The 25,510-nt window shown below is 38.9% G+C and overlaps 3 protein-coding genes across 10 annotated transcripts in view; all 3 read left to right on the top strand.

The window, feature by feature from the left end:
- cpeb2 (cytoplasmic polyadenylation element binding protein 2) overlaps positions 1 to 6,411 on the top strand; it is a 29,392-nt gene extending 22,981 nt beyond the window's left edge. For all 4 annotated transcript variants that reach the window (XM_058410453.1, XM_058410452.1, XM_058410451.1 and 1 more), the window contains one exon: positions 718 to 6,411. In XM_058410453.1, coding sequence (XP_058266436.1) covers positions 718 to 945 — 228 coding nt within the window. In that variant the 3' untranslated portion in view covers positions 946 to 6,411. The remainder of the gene's footprint in view (positions 1 to 717) is intronic.
- A 665-nt stretch (positions 6,412 to 7,076) lies between these two features.
- On the top strand, positions 7,077 to 17,605 carry LOC131366204 (NLR family CARD domain-containing protein 3-like). 2 transcript variants are annotated; one of them, XM_058410449.1, is made up of 14 exons: positions 7,077 to 7,865; positions 8,692 to 8,870; positions 9,616 to 9,741; positions 10,410 to 10,520; positions 10,616 to 10,766; positions 10,931 to 11,132; positions 11,226 to 13,005; positions 13,114 to 13,287; positions 13,569 to 13,736; positions 13,837 to 14,010; positions 15,258 to 15,431; positions 15,538 to 15,711; positions 16,164 to 16,331; positions 17,110 to 17,605. In XM_058410449.1, exons 2-14 carry the CDS (start codon positions 8,746 to 8,748, stop codon positions 17,270 to 17,272), a joined length of 3,690 nt encoding a protein of 1,229 aa, XP_058266432.1. In that variant the 5' UTR covers positions 7,077 to 7,865; positions 8,692 to 8,745; the 3' UTR covers positions 17,273 to 17,605. The 2 variants fall into 2 exon arrangements, with proteins under 2 accessions (XP_058266432.1, XP_058266431.1); XM_058410448.1 differs by having other exon boundaries at positions 7,762 to 7,865; positions 8,723 to 8,870.
- Positions 17,606 to 18,760: 1,155 nt separating this feature from the next.
- LOC131366216 (complement C1q tumor necrosis factor-related protein 7) lies at positions 18,761 to 24,808 on the top strand. Of its 4 annotated transcripts, none has more exons than XM_058410472.1 (3): positions 18,761 to 18,987; positions 21,870 to 22,109; positions 22,618 to 24,807. In XM_058410472.1, exons 1-3 carry the CDS (start codon positions 18,969 to 18,971, stop codon positions 23,244 to 23,246), a joined length of 888 nt encoding a protein of 295 aa, XP_058266455.1. In that variant the 5' UTR covers positions 18,761 to 18,968; the 3' UTR covers positions 23,247 to 24,807. The 4 variants fall into 4 exon arrangements, with proteins under 4 accessions (XP_058266455.1, XP_058266454.1, XP_058266456.1 ...); XM_058410471.1 differs by lacking the exon at positions 18,761 to 18,987 and adding an exon at positions 19,050 to 19,394 and having other exon boundaries at positions 22,618 to 24,808; XM_058410473.1 differs by lacking the exon at positions 18,761 to 18,987 and adding an exon at positions 19,486 to 19,549.
- Positions 24,809 to 25,510: the final 702 nt, after the last annotated feature.

Below are 25,510 nucleotides of genomic sequence, written 5' to 3'. Positions count from 1 at the left end.
TAAGTCTAAATAAGATAGAAAAATAAAACCCCAGCAAATAAAAGCTGTGACCACTGACTCCGCCCATCCCTCAAATATCAACTAACCCAGTTGGCCTTACAAATATTATTTTACAAACACAGACCCAGTATGCTAATGCAGTGCAATTAAACGATTCAAAACCTGCAGCTATTTCCCTACTCATTGCCATATCTTTTAACCAGACAGCATCATTACAGTTTACAGCACGGATTCTCCGTTCTGATTGGTCATTCATATCCTATAACATAACGGCCATGACTCAACTACGATTTAACAAACATTGTGTATGACAAAATTTCAGTATAGGTGACTCCAGTGTCAGTGCATTGTAAGTGACAGTTTGGAACATTTCTCTGTGCATAACATATCAAACTGCATAAACAAATATTTATTCATTTCACAAAGAAAAGAAAAACAGAGGTTGGTGATGGAAACACTGTTTATAACGTAAGCAATAACATGAACTTATGAACTTGCACAACATTAAATGTAGCTATAAAAGGGAAAACATGAATTATTTCAATTTTGTCATTGTTGGTAAATTGGCATGGTACACTCTCCTGGAAAATAATACATTACTTAATAAAAATAATTCCACTTTGCTTTAACCACACCCCCCTCACCCTGAAGTGTGTTATTCCTGTGATGTCATGTTCCATGTCTGTAGTAAAGCAGTTGATCTTGTTTCTCTTGCAGGTGGAGGTGAAGCCGTACGTTTTGGACGATCAGCTGTGTGACGAGTGTCAGGGCGCTCGCTGCGGAGGCAAGTTCGCGCCCTTCTTCTGCGCCAACGTCACGTGTCTGCAGTACTACTGCGAGTTCTGCTGGGCGAACATCCACTCGCGCGCCGGACGAGAGTTCCATAAGCCGCTGGTCAAAGAGGGAGCTGACCGGCCACGGCAGATTCACTTCCGCTGGAACTAACAAACGTCAAAGAAGCAAGCGACGTCTTCAAGCCCAAGCCCAAGCTATCAGTATAGAGCACCTAACAGTATACAGTATATAGAGATCTATGGATATATTTATCTTTATCTTTTGTAGCAGCCAGAAACACTACATGCCTCATTTGTTTCACCAAATCACACACTTTTCTCCTCTACCCTACCCTCAGTCCCTACATCTCAGGCTTTTGTGGTACTTTGGTGTTTTGTTTAGTTGTTTTTTTTTAAAGGAGATTAACAGAAAAGATTCTTTCTTTTTTTTTCCGAATTATTTTTATATGTCAGATTTAACAAGTAGATATGAGAATGTCTTTCGCATGAGAGGGCAGTCGTCCGTCTGTCTGTCTGCTGCTAAAAAAAAACAAAAAAAAAAACCCCGCCACGGGCAAAGTGCGCAATCGTCTCTGGATAAACACTTGATGATGTAATTCTGGGGAGCCCCACGGTAAAGCGGGGAAATCGTAAAGAACTAGGAGCGTAGATATCTGTAAGCTCCTCTGCTGAAATAGAAGCCTGCAGAGGGTCTTTACCAAAGGTAGCGAAAGAAAAATATTCTCACCTTTATTTTGTCAATTCTGGAATGGTCCCGGGGGAAAAAAAACCCCAAACAAATCTAATTCCCAGAATTTTAAATGTAGTCAATCAGCCAAGACCAAAAGCCTAGTCAATTAATAATCCAAAATCTTTTCCTTAAATATTTCCCATAGTCGGATTATTATTATTATCATGCAGTCTACCATCTTGTTGTTTTTTTTTTTTCATCGTCATTCATCTCCCCTTTGGCTCTGCTTCTTAACCTTTCAGAGCATAAACATAGCTGGACATTATGTATGAAATAAAACACAACAGGACACACCGCTCTAGGAAAAGAATCATGACCATGGTGTGATGCATTAGCGTCCCCTAGCAAACAATGACGTTATGTCCTGACGTGTTTTATTTCATTCACGACCTCTACACAATGTCCAGTTACGTATAATGTCGTACAGCGTAGGCATTTGTTCATGTTAAGACTTACGTTTGAGCAGCTGTAAACAAAAACATAAGGCTAAAAGATAAGGGGAGGAAACCTTCTGAACAATCAGATCTCATCATTCAGTAGCGCTTTGGTGTGATAATGTGTGACTTTCTTTTACACTGGTCTTCATTCGACACCAAACACGTCTTGGCTGATCGACTGCATTTACGCTAAATGAAAACTAGCTTCTATTAAAGCCTGTCCCTTTTAGTTATTCTCTATTCTTGATCTGAAAAATGACTAATACCTCACGCCTGCGGTTGTGTCGTAATTGAACCGCGAGCTAGGTATATAAAACGCTTTGCTGCTATAACGAATAACTAGACGTATTATTGCGATATCTAACGGCATCTTTAGCTGAAATCGTTACCGATTACAATCGAAATGCAGCGCGTGCTCTCACGCGAGCGTGGAGGAATGGAACCCGTTTATGTGTCTTTGCATCGTTTGCATGCGTTAGGTTTAGATAAAAGACACAAAGACACACGAGATTCATTTAAACGATCACTTACAATACGTAGCATGAGAGATTTAAAAAGATATTAGGCTCTCAAGTACAAAATACTATCACTAACGGTGAGGAATATTGCGTCGAAAAACGCATACCAAACACCTTTGCATGCTTCGATATAGTAATTTGTTTACACAAATAGCGTCATTAGCTCTTCGGTTAGCGCCATTTAGTGTATCGTTTAGTGAAGAATCGGTGTGCCGTCCAGTGCTCTCGTCCGTCTTGTGTGTGGTGTGTGTGTGTGTGTGAGTGGTGTGTGTATTCACGTCGATTTTTAGTTTAGAAATAATGTAAGTAGCGGAACGTTACATCATCGCTACTCTCGGCGTGCCTGTTGCTCACGCAGGTCAGCTGTTGCTAGCTACCAGAATTCACTGAATACTCATTTGAATATTGACTCAAAAAGAAGACTCTTTAGAAAAATGTTATCTTCAAGCAGCTACCTGATCTTTTTTTGATGTATCCAGGCTGCTAGGGTTTTTAGCATTCATGCTAACGTGAAAATCATCCAGAATAACTTGTTCGTTGGAACAGAAAACTTGACTCACTGAATACTGAGTCGAAATGAAGAATCGCTAGAAAGATACGTTATAGCTAGCATATTTATTAGCTAGCCTGTGTTTTTTTTTTTTTTTATCACACAGGTGAGCTAATGTGTCCAAAATGTTAGGGTTTTTTATGCTTCAAAATTCATGTTAACACTGTTGATAAAACTTTGTCGTTCACTGGAGCAGTAAACTCGACTCAGTTGACTCGGAGTTGAGTCATAAAAAAGAATCACTAGAAACGTGAACTAACTGCTACAATAGTTGTTCAATAGCAAGGCTAATTCAAAAGGCTAATTAGCCCAGCCAGCTTGCTTCATCGCCTGAAGGACAGACATCGTAGCTGACTTTATGCTACGCTTTGTTCCGCATATTTTGAATGTTACATTTGTAAAGCATTATGCAGAGGTGCCAATATTTTACACTTTAGCCGTAGCATTGTTGTTCCGAATTCTATCCCCTCGCTAGATGCCTAAGAACTATGATTTCCATTAATGACTAGCGCTTATCTTGTATTTTTGTTTCAAAAATAAAACAATATTTTAATATATTTGAATATATTTATTCGTGCTAGGATTTTCTCGTTAGCAACGTTGACACCTCTGCATCATGCTAAAAAACCAACAACCAAGAAATTTTCTCAGCGCCGATACGAGGAACACGCAAACCTCCTTCATCCAGTGAGACCACACTGTGTGAAGACACGACTATCAAGAAACGAGGAGAGATCGTTTCGCAAAACCGATGACATTCTGGCAGGTCATTAAACATAGCGCTAAGTGAACGTCAGTCGTAGCTTTAGCTGTGTAGTTACCAGACCGTGCGGAACCAATATTTGTCTTTCGTAATGGATGTCCTTCTCGTCTTCTTCTTCTATTTCTTTCCACACGGATAGAAACGTTGACAATTAACTAAGCGGAGACGTCGATTGGAGTTAATTCAGGCGCACATGGACCTAAAAGAAGGACTTTTTTAAAAAAGTTTTTAAATTTAAAAATGCAACCCGATAACTTTTGTTTGTAGTTTTCTGCGCAGATTTTCGTCGTCTGGTCTCTGTAATGAAGTGCAACTTTGTAGACAGTGTTAGGGACAATCTGTGTGGACGCCGGCCGGCGCGCTACGCCACGTTTCGGTACTGTACTCACTGTAGTCGCTCTCTGCGTACCTAGCTTAAGCTAGCTAGCCTTCTTTCTCGCTGTCTCGCTGTGCTTGTGGCGTTGGTGATATGTTCAGTGCCCTTTGTGTGCTCAGTGACCTTGATTTGCATCTTTTTGCGTTTTTAAAAAAAAAAAAATTATTTATTACTAAGTATTTATTCACGTCCGTTGTCACACAATCACGTGCACTACTGTACTCTACGTCCGTAGCACATCAGTGTTATCGGATCGATATTGAAGTCTACTGTAAACTCCAACACACACACACACACACACCTAAAAGGAGAAAAAAATGATTCACTTTTATTTTGCGTCTTTGTAAAACTACCTTTTTTTTTATTAACTATACCAGATTATTTAATAACGTTTATTCGTGCTAACTTATTTGAAATTTGGTGGACACAATAACGTGCGATCGAGTCGTATATATATATATTATGGGACGTGAACGATGGTTAAAGAGAGAGAAGGGAAAAAAAAAACAGACGTGTGTCCCGAATTCGATGAAGGAACGTTCTAATAGTGTCAAGTAAATCCCTTTAACACTCTGCTGTAGCTGGAGTTTGTGCTCAGTACTGTGTCCTCTTTCTCTCTCTCTCTCTCTCTCTCTCTCTCTCTCTCTCTCTCTCTCTCTCTCTTTTTCTCTCTTTCTCTCTCTCTCTTTTTCTCTCTCTCATACACAATTTCTCTCACTCTCTTTCTTGCTCTCATACACAGTTTCTCTCACTCTCTTTCTCTCTCATACACAATTTCTCTCTCTCTCTCTCTCTCTCTCTCTCACACACAATTTCTTTCTTTCTTTCTTTCTTTCTTTCTTTCTTTCTTTCTTTCTTTCTCAGTCTCTCTCTCTCTCTGTCTCTCTCTCTGTCTCTCTGTCTCCCTTTTTCCTCATTCCCTCTCTCACACAATCTCTCTCTCTCTCTCTCTCTCTCTCTCTCTCTTTCTCTCTCCCTCGTTTTACCCCCGTTTTTAATTTTTTTATTTTGTTGTTTTTCCTCGTCTTTTGTACGAAGTCGTATTTATTTCTATTTTTGTAGATTGGATTGTATTTTTCTATTTCACTTCTTCTTCTTCACCCCCCCCCAATTATTTATGATTCATCAGGTGGAAATATATGAAAAGAAAAGAAAAAACCAACACGTTCAATCAAACCACCCATGCAATGATGTGTACAGTCCTAGATTCATTAATATATAGTTGCTTTTGAACATTTTAATGTGATTTAAACCTAATATATTGAGTTACTTTTATTATATATTTTGAAGGTTTTTTTTTTTTTTTTTTTAAATCTAATTATTATTCTTATTCTTCTTATTATTAATTTTCATGGAAAACACTTGAGCCTCTCCGTCTGTCCCCCTCACTGACGTGCAGAAACTTGAACACACTTTGAAAGGCTGACTAACCTCGGATCTGTGTCGTGTCGTGCAATACCGTTTCTAACGTTTGTATAAAAGAATAGTGAGAATTACAGTGTATACCTTTTTAAACGCAGATTTATTTTTGTCATTGCCTATTTTGCAGAGTTCCGATTCACGGTTGTCATTTTTTTACGGTCGGAAAAAAAAGACGAACCCCTTTTTTTCATTGCGACTATTTTTAAAAAAAAACAAAAGCAAAAAAAAAAAACAACAACAACAACAACAACCCAGATCTCTTTGTAATGATGTAAATGATTGTAGTTTATTTTGGATAGCGTTTTGCTAAGAAAAAAAAACAAAACAAAAGGAGACTTTTTCATGCATTTCTATTTCATTTCATCTTGTTTTATCCTTTCTTTTTTCTTTTTTTATTTCACTTTAATAGTGTCGAAAAAATACTTGGAATAATTTTTCATATATGTCATTAACATTATTTTGTATTTTTATGTGGAGATATATAAATATCTAATTTTATGATGCTAATTGCTAAGATGTTATTCATTTGAATTATTTTTCAAGCTGAGATCTTTGTAATATCGTTAACGTTACTAGTTTCTAAATCAGAGTTTGTGTACAGATCTGCTCGAGCGGGTTTATGAAGTGGTCAGATTGTAATTATTACTGAATGGATCTTTGATATGCAAAATGAATATGATGTTGATTTTTATTTTGGTTTGGTTATTACTATTATAATATTAATATTATTATTATTTTTTTGTATTTAAATGGGGTGTTGATTCCAATCTTTTATTTCGTATTTCAGTTTCATGAATAAAGAGCCGTTCTGTTCGGACACAGCTGGAGCCTTTACATGATAGTTTTAATAGAGAAGAGTACTGGGGGCTTGAATTTAAAGACAATCTGGGGGAAAGAAGTTATATGTGTCAAAGAAAATCTCTCAGATTTTTGCACCAAAACTAGGTTTAAATAATAATAATTGAAATTATTTTTCATAGAGATCATTAACATTCTGTATTTAAATTTAAAAAAAAAAACATTAGAATAATATGGTACTGATAATATATATATATACCGATCAGGCAAAACATTATGAGCAGTGAGAGGTGAAGTGAATAAGACCGATGATCTCCTCATCATGGCACCTGTTAGTGGGTGGGATATATAAGGCAGCATGTGAATATTTTGTCCTCAAAGTGTTAGAAGCAGGAAAAATGGAAGTGTAAGGATTTTCACAAGGGCCAAACTGTGATGGCTAGGTGACTGGATCAGGGCATCTCCAAAACTACAGCTCTTGTGGGATGTTCCTGGTCTGCAGTGGTCAGTATCTAACAAAAGTGGTCCAATGAAGGAACAGTGGTGAACCGGCGACAGGGTCCTGGGCGGCCAAGTCTCATTGATTCACGTGGGGAGCAAAGACTGGCCCGTGTGATCCGATCCAACAGACGAGCTACTGTTGCTCAAATTGCTGAAGAAGTTAATGCTGGTTCTGATAGAAAGGTGTCAGTATACACAATGCATTGCAATTTGTTGTGCATAGGGCTGCATAGCTGCAGACCAGTCAGGGTGCCCATGCTGACCCCTGTGCACCACTGAAAGCACCAACAATGGGCATGTGAGCATCAGAACTGGACCACGGAGCAAAGGAAGAAGTTGGCCTGGTCTGATGAATCACATTCCCCAAATTCCCCAGATCAAGCATTAGTGGGATGTGCTGGACAACAAGCCCGATCCATGGAGGCCCCACCTCACAACTTAGAGGACTTACAGGATCTAGTGGAGTTCATGCCCCAAGGGGTCAGGGCTGTTTTGGCTGCAAAAGGGGAACCGACACTATATTAGGCAGGTGGTCATACTGTAATGCCTGATCAGTGTGTAGTATAAATTAAACAATAATAATTCTATAAAGTATCAATATAATATACTATAATAAATAAGAGTCCAACACTGCCAGGCCAAAATACTTGTGAGTAAACAACCAACACAACACAACATCCAGATATCTAATTTAAGACATTAAGAACTAATATAAATAACAGCTGTTACCAAGAAACAATAATATATAAGAATTAACATATTAATATAAAACTGAGTTTATAAAGAGTTACTTTGGTAATCGATATTGGAAGTGAATTTGTTTGGTTATGGGGATTGTCAGAGTTACTTCAGTACTGCTAATGAAGCATTAGCTTGGCATAGGAGGAGCTAATTCCCTTAAAGGGACAAGAACAGAAACCGAAACTTAAATCAGAAACACATCACTAAAACTGACATCTAGTGAAGAATCTGACAAGTAAGTAACCTCCAGCGGTCCTTTAATCACATGATTATGCCTTTAAAAAAACACATTATTAAGCTAAACATGCTAACAAGCGTTAGTATTCTGGTGTGCACGAGCTGATTTTTCCGCCTCAGCGTTGATATACATTTCGATAAAATATTCAAAATATGTTTGTGTTACTGTCTTTACATTAATACACTTGAAATATTGAATCGTGTGGCGTTTGTAAAGATGTGTAAATGAACTAAGTTGGTTTTGGAAACTGAGTTATTGATGTATTCCTAAACCCGTCTGTTAAATGAATCAAGTGAATCGATTCACAAGCAGGAACAGATGGTTCTTCTTTTTTTCCGTAGTGTAATTACATTTATTTGTAGTTTGTTTGTACATATGTGATGAGAAAGGAATAAAGTTGGTTTCAGAAACCACTCGAGGTGAAGGACACGCGATCTGTCGTTTTTTGACGACTGTTTTGATTAAACGGAGTGAATCGATTCACAAACAGGAAGGAATCGGCTTTTAGAATTTACGTCTACTCTGTAAACGGAGGTCACACCGTTTACTGAGAAAACCAAGTGGTTAAGAAATAATAATAATCATCATCATCTTTATCATAATTATCATAATACATGTAAAATAAAACTGGCCTCAAACCTAAACAAACGAATCGATACTGCTGTGTCGATTCTTCAGATCCTAAAGTTATCCCAAGACTTTTATTATTTACATATTCATTTTAGATGTTTTCAACTGTTAAGGGGTTTCAACCCACAACCTTTCACTTACTAACACAGAATCTTACCCACTAAGTCACCAATCCCATTTTTTCAAACGGCAGTCCCCAGTGGGACTGTATTTTATCCATACAGGTGATTCAGGTGTGTGAGGGAGAATGGACAGCATTCTCTGTGACCCCACTGAAGATCAGGAATGTGACGATGCCCTTGAAGTGAGAGAGGCCTGCAAAGATGAAGGAAGTTCATCTGCAAAGCCTGAAAAAGTTCTTGGTGAGGAAAGGTAAGAGACTGTGTGTTTCGGTACTTCATTCACATTCTGACAATGTCAGACATTTGTCAGAAATTCCTTTCCGATCTCAACTCATCTGACCAAAAACTGACTCTGTCTATCATTTGGTATTAATAAACAGCATAAATGCTGAAAAACCACACTGTTGTGATCCAAAGACAACAGTCTGGAAGCAATAACATTCCTCTCAGTTATACTTAAGCATGATGTGTTCCTGGCTGCAGAACTAAAATTACACATATCCAGTCACTTCAGATGATATGTAAATGGCCTCTGAGTGAAGAGTGATATAAAATAACCTCAAATCCCAGATTGGGTCCAAAACATTACATTCATGTCCAAATAGCGTTAATATTAAATACTTACCGAGGTGCCAGATGTTTAAAGAAAACATGAAGCAAACTAATAATCCTGATATCCTGAGGGACCGTGTATTAACCGAAATGGACATCGGTTTCAGTAGTGAGGAAATTATATGGTTTTGCAGTGAAATAAAATGTCAATTGAATTTATTCAGAACATATCCAGAAGTCATATTTGATTAAAATACTTGTCAGGTTTTAACCGAATGTTTTCAGTTATGTGGTCTAGGGCTGTGATGCAATTTGAGAATCATTCTAATGTTCATGAGTACTTGAGCCAAGTGGCAAAACAAGACATTGTTTTACTAAATCAATGAACGTTTAAAAAAGAACAAAACTTCAATTCATTTGTCATTATTTTTTCCGCCATCCAGTGGTGATACTGTCATACAGCAGAAGAGATCAAGCTCACCAGTTCCCAGTTGCTTGTCCATGAAGAGTAACTGGTCCATGGAGCTCCCGATTACACTAAAGCAAGCAGATGACACACCTCAGCAATGGTATATTCACCTGATTCTTTACCTAATCCGCTCTACTTTTGATCTCTATATTTTGTGTCAACTCATTGTGTCCTGTTTGTTTTCTTCACCAGGTCAAAAGTTTATTGTAGCTATTGCCATGTAGACATATACTGTATAGGTTCACATTTTAGAAATACGTTTACAAAAGCCATGCTGGGTTGTAAAAGACGTTGGACTACTGATCTGTAGGTCATGAGTTCAAATCCCATCATTGTTTGGCTTCCACTGCTGGGCCATTGAGTAAGGCCCATAAACCTCGACTGCTCTCTTGTATAAAATTAACATAAATGTTAGTTGTTCCGGATAAATTTGTCTGCCAAATGCCATGAATGGGAAAAAATCAGGTTGATCTTTGGGAATTACATTGAGAGCAAGCTAGGAAGGTAGAATAAGTTGCTGTCGTTCCCAGTGGAAATGGGATACACAGCCCTCTTCAGTTGTCTTGCAATACTTGTTTACGTACTAGGAATGCATTTTAGTACTTTGGTGGGGGAACAAAAATGTAATGTTTCTGGCTGTGAACCTCACTCATTGCTTCCCTTCTTTGTTCATGAACTGGATAAATGTCACTTCATAACAATGATCCGTCAATTGCATCAATTACATAATCAACTGGAAATCAAATCACTTCTGTTTTATTTTTTAAGGGCCTCTCTAGAGACACAGAGCTTGTGTCCCCCAAGTTGTCTGTCTATAAGGAGTCACCAGTCAATGGATCCACCGTTCAGATTTAAAGACAGTGCACCTGCTGAACAAATGTACAGTACCATACATATTTGAAAGATAGATGGATATGTTCCTTTCCTTCTAGTGGTAGATTTTAAGGTTATTTACACTTGTCTGTTCTCCGCAGAATGCAGGAAAGCTCATCTGCTCCCAGCTGTCTGTCCATGAAGAGTGAACTTTCCATGGATCCACCAGCCTCCTTCAAAGAGTCGGAGTTTTTTGTTGATGAAAGACAGTCTGACCAGCGTGAACAGTTGTATCTTTCTGCCACATTAAGGGTAAAGCTATCAAGTAAATGTTGACAATCACACATTGTTTAAAGGAGGGATTATGCAAAACAATTGAATGACACACCAAAGTTTTATGTATGCATGCTTTTTACTACACAAAGGTTTTCCTTCTTATATCATTCCTGGCTAATGGAATCAATTGTTCAAATTAGTGCTTTGAGGAGAAGTTCATGAGCTTGATGGAACGGGAGATGAAGAAAATCAGCCGGATTCTCAGACCAGATTGCTGTGCGACTGTGGAAAGTTCAGAGGAAGACCAGGACAGCAATGATGCCAGAGAAGCAGCTCTGAAGATTGCCCTGCACATTTTAAGAGACATGAAAGAACAAGACCTGGTTGAAAAGTTGATGAAATGTAAGCCAGACACTCTTCCATTATTAAAATGATGTCAGTATAAAGTAAACTACAGCCTACATGTTGTATAATGAATGTTTTTTCCAAATTTAGTTGAATGTGTGCATACGCTTCAGAAAAAACTCAAATCCAACCTGAAGCGAAAGAGCGAGCAAGTGTTTGAAGGAATTGCTAAGCAAGGAAGCCCGGCCCTTCTCAACAAGATTTACACTGAGCTCTACATCACAGAGGGCGGATGTGGAACCCTTAACGATGAACATGAAGTGAGACAGATTGAGTCATTGAACAGAGTTCCCACAGCACAAGAAACACCAATCAAATGCAACGAGATCTTTAAACCATTACCGGGGCAAGACAAATACATCAGGACCGTCCTGACCAACGGTGTAGCTGGCATCGGAAAAACTGTCTCTGTCCAGAAGTTTGTCCTGGACTGGGCTGAAGGAAAAGCCAACCAAGATGTACATTTCTTGTTTCCGTTGCCTTTTCGGGAGTTAAATCTCATGAAAAAGGAAAAGCACACCATGGAGGGTCTTCTTCACTGCTTTTTCAGAGAAATAAAGAGTTTCCCGCTCTTAGAACTCGAAAACTACAAGGTGATTTTCATCTTTGATGGTCTGGACGAATGTCGGCTTCCTCTAGACTTTAAAAGCTACGAAAGATGTTCGGATATAACCAAACCAACATCGCTGGAGGTTCTTTTGATGAACCTTATAGCAGGGACCCTGCTTCCTGGCTCTCTGCTCTGGATCACTTCCCGACCGGCAGCCGCTAACCAGCTACCCGCTAACTACATTGACCAGGTAACGGAGGTAAGAGGATTCAATGACCCCCAGAAAGAGGAGTACTTCCGCAAGAGAATTACTGACCAAAGTTTGGCAGACAAAATAATCCATCATGTAAAGTCCTCCAGAAGCCTTCATATCATGTGCCATATTCCTGTCTTCTGCTGGATCTCTGCCATGGTGCTCGAGAGGCAAATGAGTGAGGCAGACCATCATCACATGCCCAAATCTTTAACTGAAATGTACACCCATTTTTTGATCTTTCAGACAGTACAGACAAATGAAAAATATAGAAAAGGAAAAGACCTGCAGCCTTGCTTGACCAGAGAAAACCTTCTTTCGTTTGGAAAGCTAGCATTCCAGCAACTCCATAAGCGTGACTTGATTTTCTATGAAGAAGATTTGCAGGAATGTGGCATTGATGTCAAAGAGGCATCTGTCTATTCCGGAGTTTGCACACAGATCTTCAGAGAAGAGTTTGCACTATACCAGAGAAAGGTCTATAGCTTTGTGCATTTGAGCTTCCAGGAATATCTTGCAGCTTTATTTGTCTACTTATGCTGGACTGGCACCACTGAACCTGACCAGGTTCAGGATAATAACCTTCAGAAACTTTGCCTTGATTCAACCATTTTCGATTTGCACAAGAGTGCGGTGGACTTGGCTTTGCGTTCAAGGCAAGGACACTTGGATCTTTTCCTCCGGTTCCTCCTCGGTTTGTCTCTGGAATCCAATCAGAATCTGTTGCGCAATTTACTGCTGAATAAAGTGAGCGCCGATCACACCCGCCAGGAAACTGTGACCTACATAAAGCTCATGCTTGGGGGGAACATTAGGCCTGAAAGCACTATTAACTTGTTCCACTGTCTGCAAGAGTTGAACGATCATTCTTTAGTTGAGGAAATTCAAACCTACCTACACACAAAGAGCCTCTCGGCAGAAATGCTCTCGCCAGCACAGTGGTCTGCTTTGGTCTTTGTGTTGCTGACCATTGAGAAGCTGGAGGTGTTTGACCTAAGAAAATACATCAAGTCAAATGCGGGATACAAGGGGTTGAAACCTGTAGCCAAGGCATCCAGGACTGTCATGTTAGTATGCTTATGTTTACATTACATTGCACTATATATATCTGAGATCAGAGGCAACATATTGGCTGATATAATGGTGGTTTGAGCTTCAGTAATTTTGCTTTTCAGATTGTCTTCATGCAACCTTACAAAGGGCATCTGTCAATCACTGGCCAGTGTTCTTGTTTCAAAGTCTTGTGCTATAAGAGAGCTAGATTTAAGTGGGAATTCCCTACAGGACAAAGGAGTGTTGCAACTGTCCAGAGGATTGCAGAGTCCAAATTGTCGACTGGAGGTGCTGAAGTAAGAGCCTACATTATGTACTTCTCACCCTCTAGAGGTTTCCCCTTCCATCCACTTGTTCCATTGATTCTAGCTGTAAATATACTCAACCTGATTATCTGTTCATGGGAACTAACACTTGGTATGATGATTCCCCTTCCCAAAACAACCCAATTGTGGGTAGTCTGGTCCCAAAACTTCTAAAAGTTTAATGTGGTGTGTATAACAAGCATGACATTCTATTTCTTTGAGCTTGACTAGAGTATACAAATACATTACTGAATATTTGTCTCCTATTCTAGACTGGCATTTTGCAGTTTCAAAAGAATTGGATGTGTTCATCTACTATCTGCTCTGCAGTCAAATCCTGGCCACCTGAGAGAGCTGGACCTGAGCTACAATCTTATAGGAAGTGAAGTTCTTAATGATCTCATGACTGTACTGCCCAAGAGCAGGATCGAAACACTGAGGTGATGCAAGAAAATGTCCTTTCAGCTCCTTTATTTTTTGGAGTAATTCCAACACCTCAATGTATATATTCTCATACTAGTCGTGATATATTTCTTACAGGCTTGTGCATTGTAACATCACAAAGGAATGGTGTGTTTTTCTGGCCTCGGTTGTAAGTTCCACACCGATTCACCTTAAACATTTGGATCTGAGTGACAACTTCATAGGGGACCTGGGAGCAGAAGTCTTTCCTGAATTACTGAGCAATGAAAATTGTAAACTTCAGTCCCTGAGGTAAGACATTCAGATGTTGGCAAGTTGGTATGAATCATCTGTTTCTTTTCTTCAGTCTGATCGAGTACTGGTGAATAGAATTATGCCCAGTTGCAGATATCCTTGGAAACACTCCAGACAATCCACAAAAATCCACTCCACAACATGCTGAATTTCACTGTTTCCTCTCTGTGGCAAAGAGACAGTCAAGATTTTAAAAAGATTATATTCTTTTTGCCCTGCCAGTAGTCACGCTCTGAACCTAGGGCCAAAAATATGAACAATGTATCCTCCAGTTTGGTTCAAGACATTAATTCCCAGTTTATTGTGAAGTTTAGATACTGAACGTCTGCTGGCCTTCTGGAATAAATGAGCTGCCAAGAGCTAGATCCATGTATTTTGCCAGATATATTCCCTTCCTCTGTTCCTTTTTCTTTTATTCCCTTTTCATAGATTCCCTATTTTCAGTATTCCCTATTCTATTCCATTTCCTTGTATTTTCTTTTCCTATATTTATTTTTCACTATATTCCCATATCCATTTGATCATAATTCCTTGTCCTTCATTTGCATGTCCTTGTATTCCCTTTTTCTGAATTTCTATTTTCTTCTATTCTTGTTTTCGATTTTCCAGTATTTGGTTTCCCATGTTCCATTTCCCCTATTCTGTGTTCCCTTTGTCTTATTCATCTTCCCTTTACACTATTTATCATAATACCATCATAATTATTATCATAATACTATTTATCATTTTTTTTCTGGTTCTGTAATTTTCTTTTCCTTTACTCCCTTTATACCTTACCTTTTCCTGTGTTTCTATTTTTCTTGTAATTGCTTTCCCTTTATTCCCTCTCCCCTTGTTCCATTTTTCTTATTCATTTCCCTTTATTCTTTGTTCCTTAATGGAAATTCTGCTTTTCCATAATCCCTTTCCTCATATTTGCTTTTCCTGTATTTTCTTTTCACTTATTCCATTTTCCCAATATATCATTTTCCTGCTAACCTTTTCATTTTCCCAGTTTTCTGGTATTCAGTCCTTATTCTTAAATTTCATTTTCTGTATTCTCATTTCCTGTATTCCGTTTTCCTGTACTAACTTATTTCATATGAACTTTTCCCACATTCCTGTTCCCCCCAGTATTCCTTACACCCTTATTCATTTTTCCTGTTTTCCCTTTTCTTGTATTCAATTTTCCTGGCATTCCCTTCTCTTGTCTTCCAGTTTTCAATATTTCCTTTTTTGAATGTTTTTTTTAAATTATTTTCCAGGCTGGAGAAATGTAATATAACTTGGAAAAGCCGTAACATACTTGAATCCTCATCCAGCTCGAAGTCCTGGTGTCTCCAATCCCTCGACTTGAGTGACAATGACCTGCAAGACTCAGGAGTAAAACAACTGGCTCGTGAACTAATTGTGACAACGTGCAGATTAGAAAACTTAAGGTTTACATAATAATCTCTTAATATATCATGAACACTTTTATTAAGGTGCTTTTTGTATCTGTCCATGAGAACATCCAGATCTTGAGAGTCTGTTCTCTGTGTTCAGGCTCTCATGTTGTGGAATCACGGAGCGAGGATTCTTGAGCTTGTCTTCAACTCTGAGATTAAACCCCACATGCCTGAGAGAACTGGATCTGAGTAAGAATTTCCCTGGCAAGACTGCGATGAAGCAGCTGTGTGCAGCTGTCGGACAGTCCACCTGCAATCTTCAGACCTTATGGTGAGCAAAACGACTCTGCAGCTGTACAAACTGGACGTCAAAGTACCTTTAAATATAGATCATCAATAGCTGGAGTTAAAACAGACAAGAAGAAAGCATGCAACACTTCAAGTGTCCAGAAATTTAAAAGTAGCCAAATTATTAAAGTAAAGCTTCAAATTATACACTCAGCTTTTCTCAATTAGAAAAGAAATGTAGCAATGGAGAAGAACAAAACCAAAGTTGTAGCAAAGCTAATTTAAGGTACAATTATATGCACTTTATCAGGTACAAGATACATATTAAGTATATTCCCTTCAGAGAAGTTTAGATTTCGTTTTTATTTTTTCTTCTAAAAAAGATCTCTAGTCTTTGGCAATCAGTTCTAACCCTGCTGTAGTGGATTAGAACGATATTAAACGATAAAAGATGATTGAAATGGTGCTGATTGATAACTGAATTTGTTCCTACAGTTTGGACCAATGTAATCTTGACTCAGAAATATGTACCTCGCTTGCCATAATGCTTCAGAACTCGAGTCTGATAGAGCTGAGTCTGAACAATAACAATCTCGGAGATATGGGAGTAATAACAATCTTCACTGGGCTACAAAGTGGACGATACACCCTGAAGATCCTGAGGTACAGTCGATTAATGCCTTATAACAAAATCATTCACCAATCAAATGTTTGGTGGGATCTTATAACCAGTAATCAATTGTTCATGAACCCTCTCAGACAAAAAGGTACTAAAGCAGTGTGATTAAAAAACAAATTTGCTTTGTTGTTTGGAAACTGCGAGTCTGAATCCTGATAATGCCACAGCCATTGTGGAAGCAAAACTGGCTCTTTGATTGGAAGGTGTGGCTTTATTCTGTCACCAATATTAGCCAATCATGGGCATCCGCAAGCTCCATGTGCGTGAGAGGGCAGATACCAGACTTGGAGGAGAGCGCTATAAGATAAAATAATTGAAGACAAATGGGAAATTCCATGGTTACAACAGCAGACAAGAGACAATAGTGAATATGATGACTGGCTAGTGTTAATGTGATTGATTTTTGGATTCTCTGCAAAAATCAATTGATTGATGGATTCTTGACCACAGATGGCTGTGAAATCCTTTGGGATTCGGGACTCACCATCTTGATCTCTGTAAAATTTTGCTAATTTGCGAGCCAAAATTTCAATTTCATTTCATACTATCACAATATTCAAAATTTTGAATAATCAGTTTTAAAATAATGCCATTCAAATTGTTTTAATTGATTTTTTCCTTTCATTTTGAATTTCTCTATCTCTCCAAAAGTCCATCATACACTCATATTCACAATACCGTGTAAAAGATTATGTTTTTATTATCTTTTTTTCTCCTGATACCTGTCCTATAACGATCGTCCTCTCTTCTTCTCCCCTGCAGGCTGGCTAACTGTTTCCTGACCGACAGTATTTGTGATTTCTTGGCCCCTGCACTAAGCTTGAACACCACTGGCCTGTCAGAGCTGGACCTGAGCGGCAACAGCCTCAGCCAAAACAGAGCCAGTTTCCTGTGCTCAATATCAAACATAAATCTTACACTGTGATAAGAACTGCTAAACTACCCCATGCTTTTTTTTTTGCACTTTTATCTTAATTATGGGAATCAGTGCATAGTCTTATAGTGACCACACTAAACTGAATCAATCTTCTCGTTCTCAAAACCTTTAAGAGCTGGTACATTGATATTTAAATGCTAAAAATGGGTAGAACATGGAGTTTAGCTTCAGAAGGGATTAATGACCTTTCTTTTTATATCTTTTATCATCCGTTGATCTGGAAATATAATATAGTTATATATTTTTTATACACTTTTGAAGAAACTTTTTATAAAGTTAACATAAGACTTGTTAAAAAATCACGCTTACAAATTGTTTAAATCCTTTAGAAGCAATCAATTTAAAAATTTGTTAAGTGTTAGTTTATAAATATATATGTATATATAATATCGTCAAACTTTGAGTAAATATTCAAGGAATGAAACAGTTGTAGTTGTTATTGTCATGGCATGTGAGCCAAAACATGTGGGAAAAATAAACAGAGCCTGGGAAAATAGACAGAGCGAGAATGTGAAGAGCTACGCTAGGCTAAGCTAGGAGAACTTGAACATGAATAAACAAGCTAAATACAGCACAAACAGTACACGCAAACACGGATAAACTTAAGTAGATGAAGTTTACTGAGCCAACAAGCAAACGGAACAGCAGACAAGACACAACAGGTAAGAATACGAAGGATAATGGCGACCTCTGGTGGTCTACTAGCGGAATTGTCCGTGGTGGCGGGAAACTAATCAGTAAAAGTGTCTGAGATGTTTTATTCGATCTTATACCACAGGATTTTACCAATGAATACCTTTTTATTTGTTATTCGACAACACGTCATCACTTATTATCCCTTTCTTGTAATGAATTTGTTCCTGCTTGTGCCTCTCACCGTTTTTCTGTCTCTCGTTAGAAGTTAATAAGACCAGAAACTAGCTTGTCATTTGACCAAGACTTCCCCATGTCAGAAATTTTCCTTCCTGCTCCAAAGCCCTGATGCTGGAGACTCTTTCTGTAAATGTTGAATAAACATCTCCTCACATCACAACATCACATGTGGAAGTTTTCTGAACTAAAAACACTTGTGAAGGAAATCTTACTGCCAAAGCACTGACTCTTGAGGTGCCTTCTGTAAATGTTAAAGTTTCTTTACAAAAAAATCTCAGTGTGTAATCACTGATATGGTGACTTTTTCTGTGAGGAAATGTGTGATCGACATCGATGTCTTCGGTGTCAGAGTAAGATTTCTGACCTCTCAGAAATTTCTCCCTGACACTCCGATATCCAAAAGTGACAAAAAGTTCTGGACTACTTCAGTTATTTCAGAATGAGCCGTATTAGAAAATAATATAAATGCGAACTGGCCTATGAGATTATTCCGTCCGTCTTCCTGACTCGATAATGCACAAAGAGGAGGAGATTGATTCAAAGGGAGGGGTCAAAAAGAGGCATAGGGTAGGGAAGGGCAGAGTTCTGTGAGACAGATGCTGAGATTATAGCAGCTGTCAGAACTCTGGAGACGCTTGCTTTTCTAATGTAGGCTTCACAAACCATCTACATAAACAGATGTTGCAGAATGTAGATGAGAAGAAGAAGAAGAAAAGTCCTGACAGAACAGGCCAGAGGGAGTTGCTAAAATGCCCATGACCTCATAAGAGCAAAATTCCTTAGGAATCATTACTGCAGCAAGACTGGACTTATGGGAAAAAACCAAAAAGGTACTCATTTCTTTTGGCATTCATTTCCTTATGAATCACAGCGTTGTGCAACATTCAAGCCTACTTTAAACGGCATGAAACTGTAACGTCCAGACTCTTTTCCGATTGCATTACACAGAAGTGCTTGTAACAGTTGAAGAGATGTTATTTGTTACACAATGTTCATGTTCATGTTCATGTTATTGAGCTCTACTACAAGTCTTGCATGTTTGCACTGAACTTGGCTGTGATGATTGGCGCTTACTGAGAAGCCATGAGTCATTTGAATTACTCAGAGTGCTCATGGGAACACAATATTTCTGAACACTCTCCTGCTTGTGTACGCACAGCTGGATGGCAGAAGTGTGAGCTGGATAACACACGGACACGCTTGGGCCTCATTTATCAAGTTATGTGTAAATGTTTTTGTAAGTAAATTTTCCAGATTTCTAAAAGTTTCACCGATTTTCTTTATTCTTTATTCAAACTAACAAGTTCACGGAATATTTGCATTTAGTCACGCCTCCAAAACTCCATAAAAGGCGAAGCTGACAGAGAACGAAGACAAAATGACGACTAAATGGTAAGGCAATAATGCAGCTTGGCCATTACAGTGCATCATGCAGAGATGACAATATGATGGAATTGTGACGTACACGGACATTTAAGCGAACTCTGTTACACAGCTGATTAAATGACTGCTATATCTTCTCCCTGTAATTGTAAAAACAGCACCACCTGCTGTAGTGGAACATTTGTACTGTAAGAAACAGCTAATACGAAACCACAGAGAATATAAGAGTATGCAAATATCCATCATCTCTGCATCAAGTCAGACATTAACAGGCCTGTACGCTTGATCTTTTTATATGGCGCCATTTCTTTTGTTCTAATAAAAGAACCATTTATTTGTCCTAATGCATTGCATTTCTTTTGGATTTGGAACTGGATTCAAATTTGACAACATCTATAAAATCGCAGTCGCATTCATAAGCCAAACGATGGAACTGCGCCTACTTACGTTTAAATTTACACAATCTCACAAATACCATTTCTCCTGCTCTATTGGAAATTAATTCAAGTCTATTCCAGCTTGAAAATGAGGCCCATTGGTGTGTCAGTCTAACATCTCTAATAGACTGAGAAGTCTTGTTTTGCACATGGTGTGTGTCTTCTTGCATTTTCTGTGCTTCAAAATTGCTTTCTGGATCTGGATTTAAAAGTTTAAATGGATGTTGCACAGATTTGCAAAACCTTGAGTGGCTGTTGTCACAGATCAGTCACATATTCAACCAATGCAAGTATTTACTGACAGGTTATGACTAATGGCTTTAAGGTTATCTAGTTTCATGTTAAGTTACTAATGAACACCGTCATCTTGAGGATCCCTAACTAGCTAAGCCGAGGCTCTGTTGCAGCTGCATTATATAACTATATTGCAGTCTGGGACTACTTCTGCACTAGAGCTCTTATTATTATTATGACGTTGGGTGCGTCGCTTGAAGATGGTTTAGGGGCTATCAAATTGGCCAATATGTCTTATGTTTGAAATCACTTTCTGTTTTTTCCCTTATTAAATACCATTGTGACAGTGCTAGTGACAACAACCTTAACATCCTGTGACCTAAGCGCACACTGCTAAAGTCTCACTGGAATAACTTCTTATTAAAAAATAAGCTTTTTTATACACATAAACCCTGAAATTGCAAAACAGAGTCTTTGCAGATGCCTGGTTCTGGACCCAGATAAAGCTTTGCAAATGATCAATGCTGCAACTAATCGTGAGTTACATGGCATGGGAAAACATGCGTCTCTGGAAACACAGGCCAGTAAGGGAATCCCTGACTGTTAGTGGGTGTGTGTGTGTGTGTGTTTGCATTTTATTAGCAAATTCATGTTCCAGTACATATCATTCTACCCCTTTTGAGCACACAGCTGGCCTTGGTGTGTGGCTAGCCAAGTGCTAAGTGTGATGTGTAATCCTGTTTTTTTCCCAGCAGAGTTCAGCTTGTTCTGAAAGAGAGAGAGAGAGAGAGAGAGAGAGAGAGTAACAGGAAACGTGGCTGAGACTGTTTGCACCATGTGAGCGCTAGTTCTCAAATTATCTGGGAACAGAACTGATGATCTGAGAATAGATTAAGAAGGATTAGTCCAACTTGCTAGGGGGTGTGAGTGGGATTGGATTGAATTCCTTTGGGGAACAGGTTGGATTGGTAGGTGGGATTGGCTTTCTGTAGGAGTGAGTAGGTGGGATTGATAAGTGGGACTGACTTTCTGTAGGAGTGAGCAGGATTGGTTGGAATTCCTTTTGGGAACAGGCTGGATTGTGATATGGGACTAGATTTCTGTAGGAGTGAGTGGGATTGTTTGAAATTCCTTTGGGGAACAGGCTGGATTGAGAGATGGGATTGGATTTCTGTAGGAGTGAGCAGGATTGCTTGAAATTCCTTTGGGGAACAGGCTGGATTGAGAGATGGGATTGGATTTCTGTAGGAGTGAAGAGGATTGGTCAGAATTCCTTTGGGGAACAGGCAGGATTGGTAGGAGTGAGCAGGATTGGTATGTGGGATTTGCTTTCTGTAGGAGTGAGCAGGATTGGTTGGAATTTTCTGGGAGTGGGATTAAAAATGCATGACTATTACTATAAGACCAATATAGCAAAAAAGTTATAAAAGGCAAAGATAAGATAAAATGGATAGTTTTGCTGCAACCGTTTCAGACCTCGAAGGTTCCGCCTCCCAAATATTAAAGGTGAAATTGTTCTATAAAGCTGAAGGACTTCTGTCCATTGTTTTTGCTACACTAGAGTTGTACTCAAAATAAGAGCTGATCTTCATCAATAAAGCTCTATATTCAAGAAGGTTTTATGATTTGCATGCATGACGTATCTGTGTCCTTTCTAGGTCTGAAGATGCGGGTGATTGTAGGCATCATGTGTCTGTGCCAGTGTGTTGTCAGTCAGCTGTTGTTGGCCAAAGGGAAGACAACTTCACCACGATTCATTTGCAGTGTCCCAGGTCTACCGGGTACACCGGGGAAGCCGGGACCACCCGGGTCTTCAGGGCCCGAAGGCCACATTGGAATTCCGGGAAGGGACGGCCGGGACGGTCGAAAAGGAGAGAAAGGCGAGAAAGGGGAAACAGGTACGCACAGGGCTTAACTAAACATCCAGTCACGCCAACACTCTGCAGACATATGAAAGAAAAGCAGCTCAAGAGCAGAAAATCAATTATTATTGTCCCCTAGTGATTAAATCTGGCAGATATTTTAGTTAATAAGCTTGAAATGTTTGCTTCACTTCGAATCCCATAGATATCAGTTATTTTCCTTTGATTTCTCTCCAGATGGAGATGAACAGATGGAGTTAAGAAAAGCTTAGAATGTTTTTTTTCTAATGACTGTGTACACATTTTGGCACTTCTGCACTTGGAGCATGGTTTTAATATCAATATATCAATCAAAATATAAATATAAAAAAATACACCATGAAAAGTGAAAATAAATTTGTGTCTTTGGAGCAAATGAGCTTGCTCTTTATTGCTCTTATTGAATTGTGCCTTACTCATGACGCTATATTATGAAAATAAATCAGAATAATAAATCCCAGAGATATGGAAGGTAGATTCACTGTCCTGTCTTTAACGTATACAGGAATCAAAGGAAAAGTTGGACCAACCGGCAAAATCGGTGAGCGTGGAGAAAGAGGTCCGACGGGTAAGCGAGGCCCCGAGGGCGACAGAGGAGACACGGGAAATAGTGGACCACATGGGCGGCCTGGACTGAGAGGAGAAAAGGGCCACAGGGGTCCACGAGGAGTGCCAGGCAAGTGCCTTTGTGGCAGCCTGGTACCCAAGTCAGCCTTCTCTGTAGCCATCACCAGCAGCTACCCGGCCGAGCAAGCGCCAATCAAGTTTAACAAAGTCCTTTTCGACGAAGGTGGCCATTACAACCCACAAACAGGCAAATTCATATGTGCATACCCTGGCATCTATTACTTCTCTTATGACATCACACTGGCCAATAAGCACTTAGCCATCGGCCTGGTGCAGAACGGGAAGTACCGCATTAAGACATATGATGCCAACACGGGGAATCATGATGTCACGTCTGCCTCGACAGTGATATTCCTCAACCCGGAGGATGAGGTGTGGCTGGAGATCTTCTATAAGGATCAGAATGGCCTGTTTTATGATCCCAGCTGGGCAGACAGTCTCTTTTCAGGGTTTCTGCTCTATGCAGATACTAATTACCTGGATACATTGTCAGAGGACTATTCTTAGATTCCTGTAAGGATTAAATCTTTTTTATTAATGTGAATTCTGTGGGCTTGGATTAAAATATTATTTTCAGTGTAAACAAATATTAACTTATCGGATGATTGCAAATGAGGGGGCATGGAGGCTTAGAGGTTAGATTGTTATGCTCACAGCTCCAGGGTTGGGGGTTCTGTCTGCATGGACTTTGCAGTTCTTTCTGTGCTTGGGAGGTTTCTTTCAAGTCCAGTCCAGAGACATGCTTTGGAGACTGATGAGCATCTCAAAATTACCGTGTGTGTAAATGGTTGCGTGAGTGTGTATGTGTGATTGTGCTCTGTGAAGGACTCTTCCATGGTGTCCTCTTGCTGGGATAGACTCTAGGTTCCCCACAATCCTGTGTAGGTTAAGCAGTACTGAAAATGGATGGATGGATTGTAAATAATGCATAGGTCTTCCATCATTATATTTTAAATAAATAAATATATTTCCATGGCTCTATTCTGCATTACAATGGACTACTAAACCCTCTTGTCCCTCTGTGATGTGGGTGCTGACTCTTTCTGAATTTTTCAAAGAAAAGCAGATCACATAAGGCATTGACCGAAAGGATTCTGTTTATTCTCACAGAAAACAAGGGGATGAGTCAATTTTCTCCTTCTTGTGATCGCTGTCTTCTGGAGTTAGCTTTTTCAGTCTAATAGAAACTCTACACGTGTGTAAAAGAGTCCAAATGTCATCCATTCCAACAAGCAACTCCATCTGTTTAAGCATGTAACTGCCTGTGATAGTGAACAACTAAATTCTTTAATGAATCGTTGAATCTACATTGTCTAAAAGATTCATTTTTGTGAAAGATCCGTTCAGTCATTTTGGATTCGTTCCTGTCCTGCTACCAGCACAGATGTCTTGCACAAACTCAATTTCCTAAACAGAGCAGATAGCTGTGTCTAACATGGGGCATATTTCAACATTTAAATCAATCGAAATTGAATTATCCATGTGAAAAAAAAGAAAGCAAAATGGAAAACAGAGCACAAAATCTGTCTCCTCAATGAAGATGGTTCAGTCATTTACAGTACAAAAAGCCAGGCTGCACATGGTCTTCATACTCACCGTGCATGGCCACAATTATTTTTACAAATATCACTCAGCTGTTTTCTCATGTGTCGTAACTGCTGCTGGAGATGTTAGTTCAGATGCCACTGGCAGCATGACAAGCGTGTCCACTGCCATATCTACACAGACTTCACTCATTCTCACCAAGACTTGCCAATCCACCAACTGGCATGTTATCAGAAGGTAAGAGGAAGCTGGAACACTAAGTGAAAACCTCATGCTGAGTATGTGGATCTACACACAAGACAGTTTTCTGGGAACCCTTGAGCTGTGAGACGGCAACCCACTGCACCACCCTAGCACTGAGTTCATGTTATATATCCAATATTATTTAAGTTCCGATAATGTGGAATTAATTATTAAATAATATAGTCTCTGCCAAGACCTTGATAGACTAAATATTTAAATTGAAAAAAAATATCCATAATGTTATTTTGTTGATATTACCACACAAACTGCTGTATTTTATGAAAAATTAAACAATTACCAAAAATATTTAAAAAGGAAAAAAGTCTTTCTTGCAGGACGGTATAAGTCAAATATTCCCCTGACCACTTCACAAACCTTGGAAAACTTATAAGGGACATTTGATGACATTTTTAATGGGTGAATTTGTACAAGATTTGAATGTATATATACACAAAGCCACGCCCCCCAAATTATGGTGGTTCAACTACAGTTGAAGCATGCTAACTAAAATCATTAGCCAAGATTGTCATCCATCATTCCATCACTATGGAATGCACTCAGACATCCAACTGCTGTTACAAGCCTATAAAGATGCAGAAATTCTCATAATTTTTGATGAATTATCTCATGATTATTAATGAAGGGTGTTGGGGGCGTGTCTATAAAATGACTGACAGGAAGCCAATCCGAATACAAACAAACATTCCGGACCGGAAATCCATTCCATTACGTAATGTTTTAAAAATGAGTTATTCTGAGATAATGGTTTTAAATATTTTTTTAAAGCATATTTGCATCATTTTCCACATTAGTAAAAAATGAAGAGGGTTGATTATTACACCTTTAACTCTGTGGTTTAACTTTAAAACTTCTGGACTATTCGTTTTACTCTGCTCGTTTTCCTATCCTAATATAATTTCAGTGTCATATTTACACTTAAGAGTTAGTCGTTTGTTTTATTTTCTCTATTCACTTTAATATTT

The sequence above is a fragment of the Hemibagrus wyckioides genome, linkage group LG15 (assembly GCF_019097595.1).
Source record: "Hemibagrus wyckioides isolate EC202008001 linkage group LG15, SWU_Hwy_1.0, whole genome shotgun sequence".
Lineage (NCBI taxonomy): Eukaryota > Metazoa > Chordata > Actinopteri > Siluriformes > Bagridae > Hemibagrus > Hemibagrus wyckioides.
Note: the sequence above shows the minus strand (reverse complement) of the source record. Positions and strands in the feature narration are given on the sequence as shown.

Coding starts and splice junctions, on each gene's coding strand:
- LOC131366204 (XM_058410449.1), top strand. CDS start 8,746: ATGGACAGCATTCTCTGTGACCCCACTGAAGATCAGGAATGTGACGAT. Junction 9,742..10,409: donor GATGACACACCTCAGCAATG/GTATATTCACCT, acceptor TTATTTTTTAAG/GGCCTCTCTAGAGACACAGA. Junction 10,521..10,615: donor AGTGCACCTGCTGAACAAAT/GTACAGTACCAT, acceptor TGTTCTCCGCAG/AATGCAGGAAAGCTCATCTG.
- LOC131366216 (XM_058410470.1), top strand. CDS start 21,369: ATGGGATTGGATTTCTGTAGGAGTGAGCAGGATTGCTTGAAATTCCTT. Junction 21,526..21,869: donor GGTAGGAGTGAGCAGGATTG/GTATGTGGGATT, acceptor TGTCCTTTCTAG/GTCTGAAGATGCGGGTGATT. Junction 22,110..22,617: donor AGGCGAGAAAGGGGAAACAG/GTACGCACAGGG, acceptor TAACGTATACAG/GAATCAAAGGAAAAGTTGGA.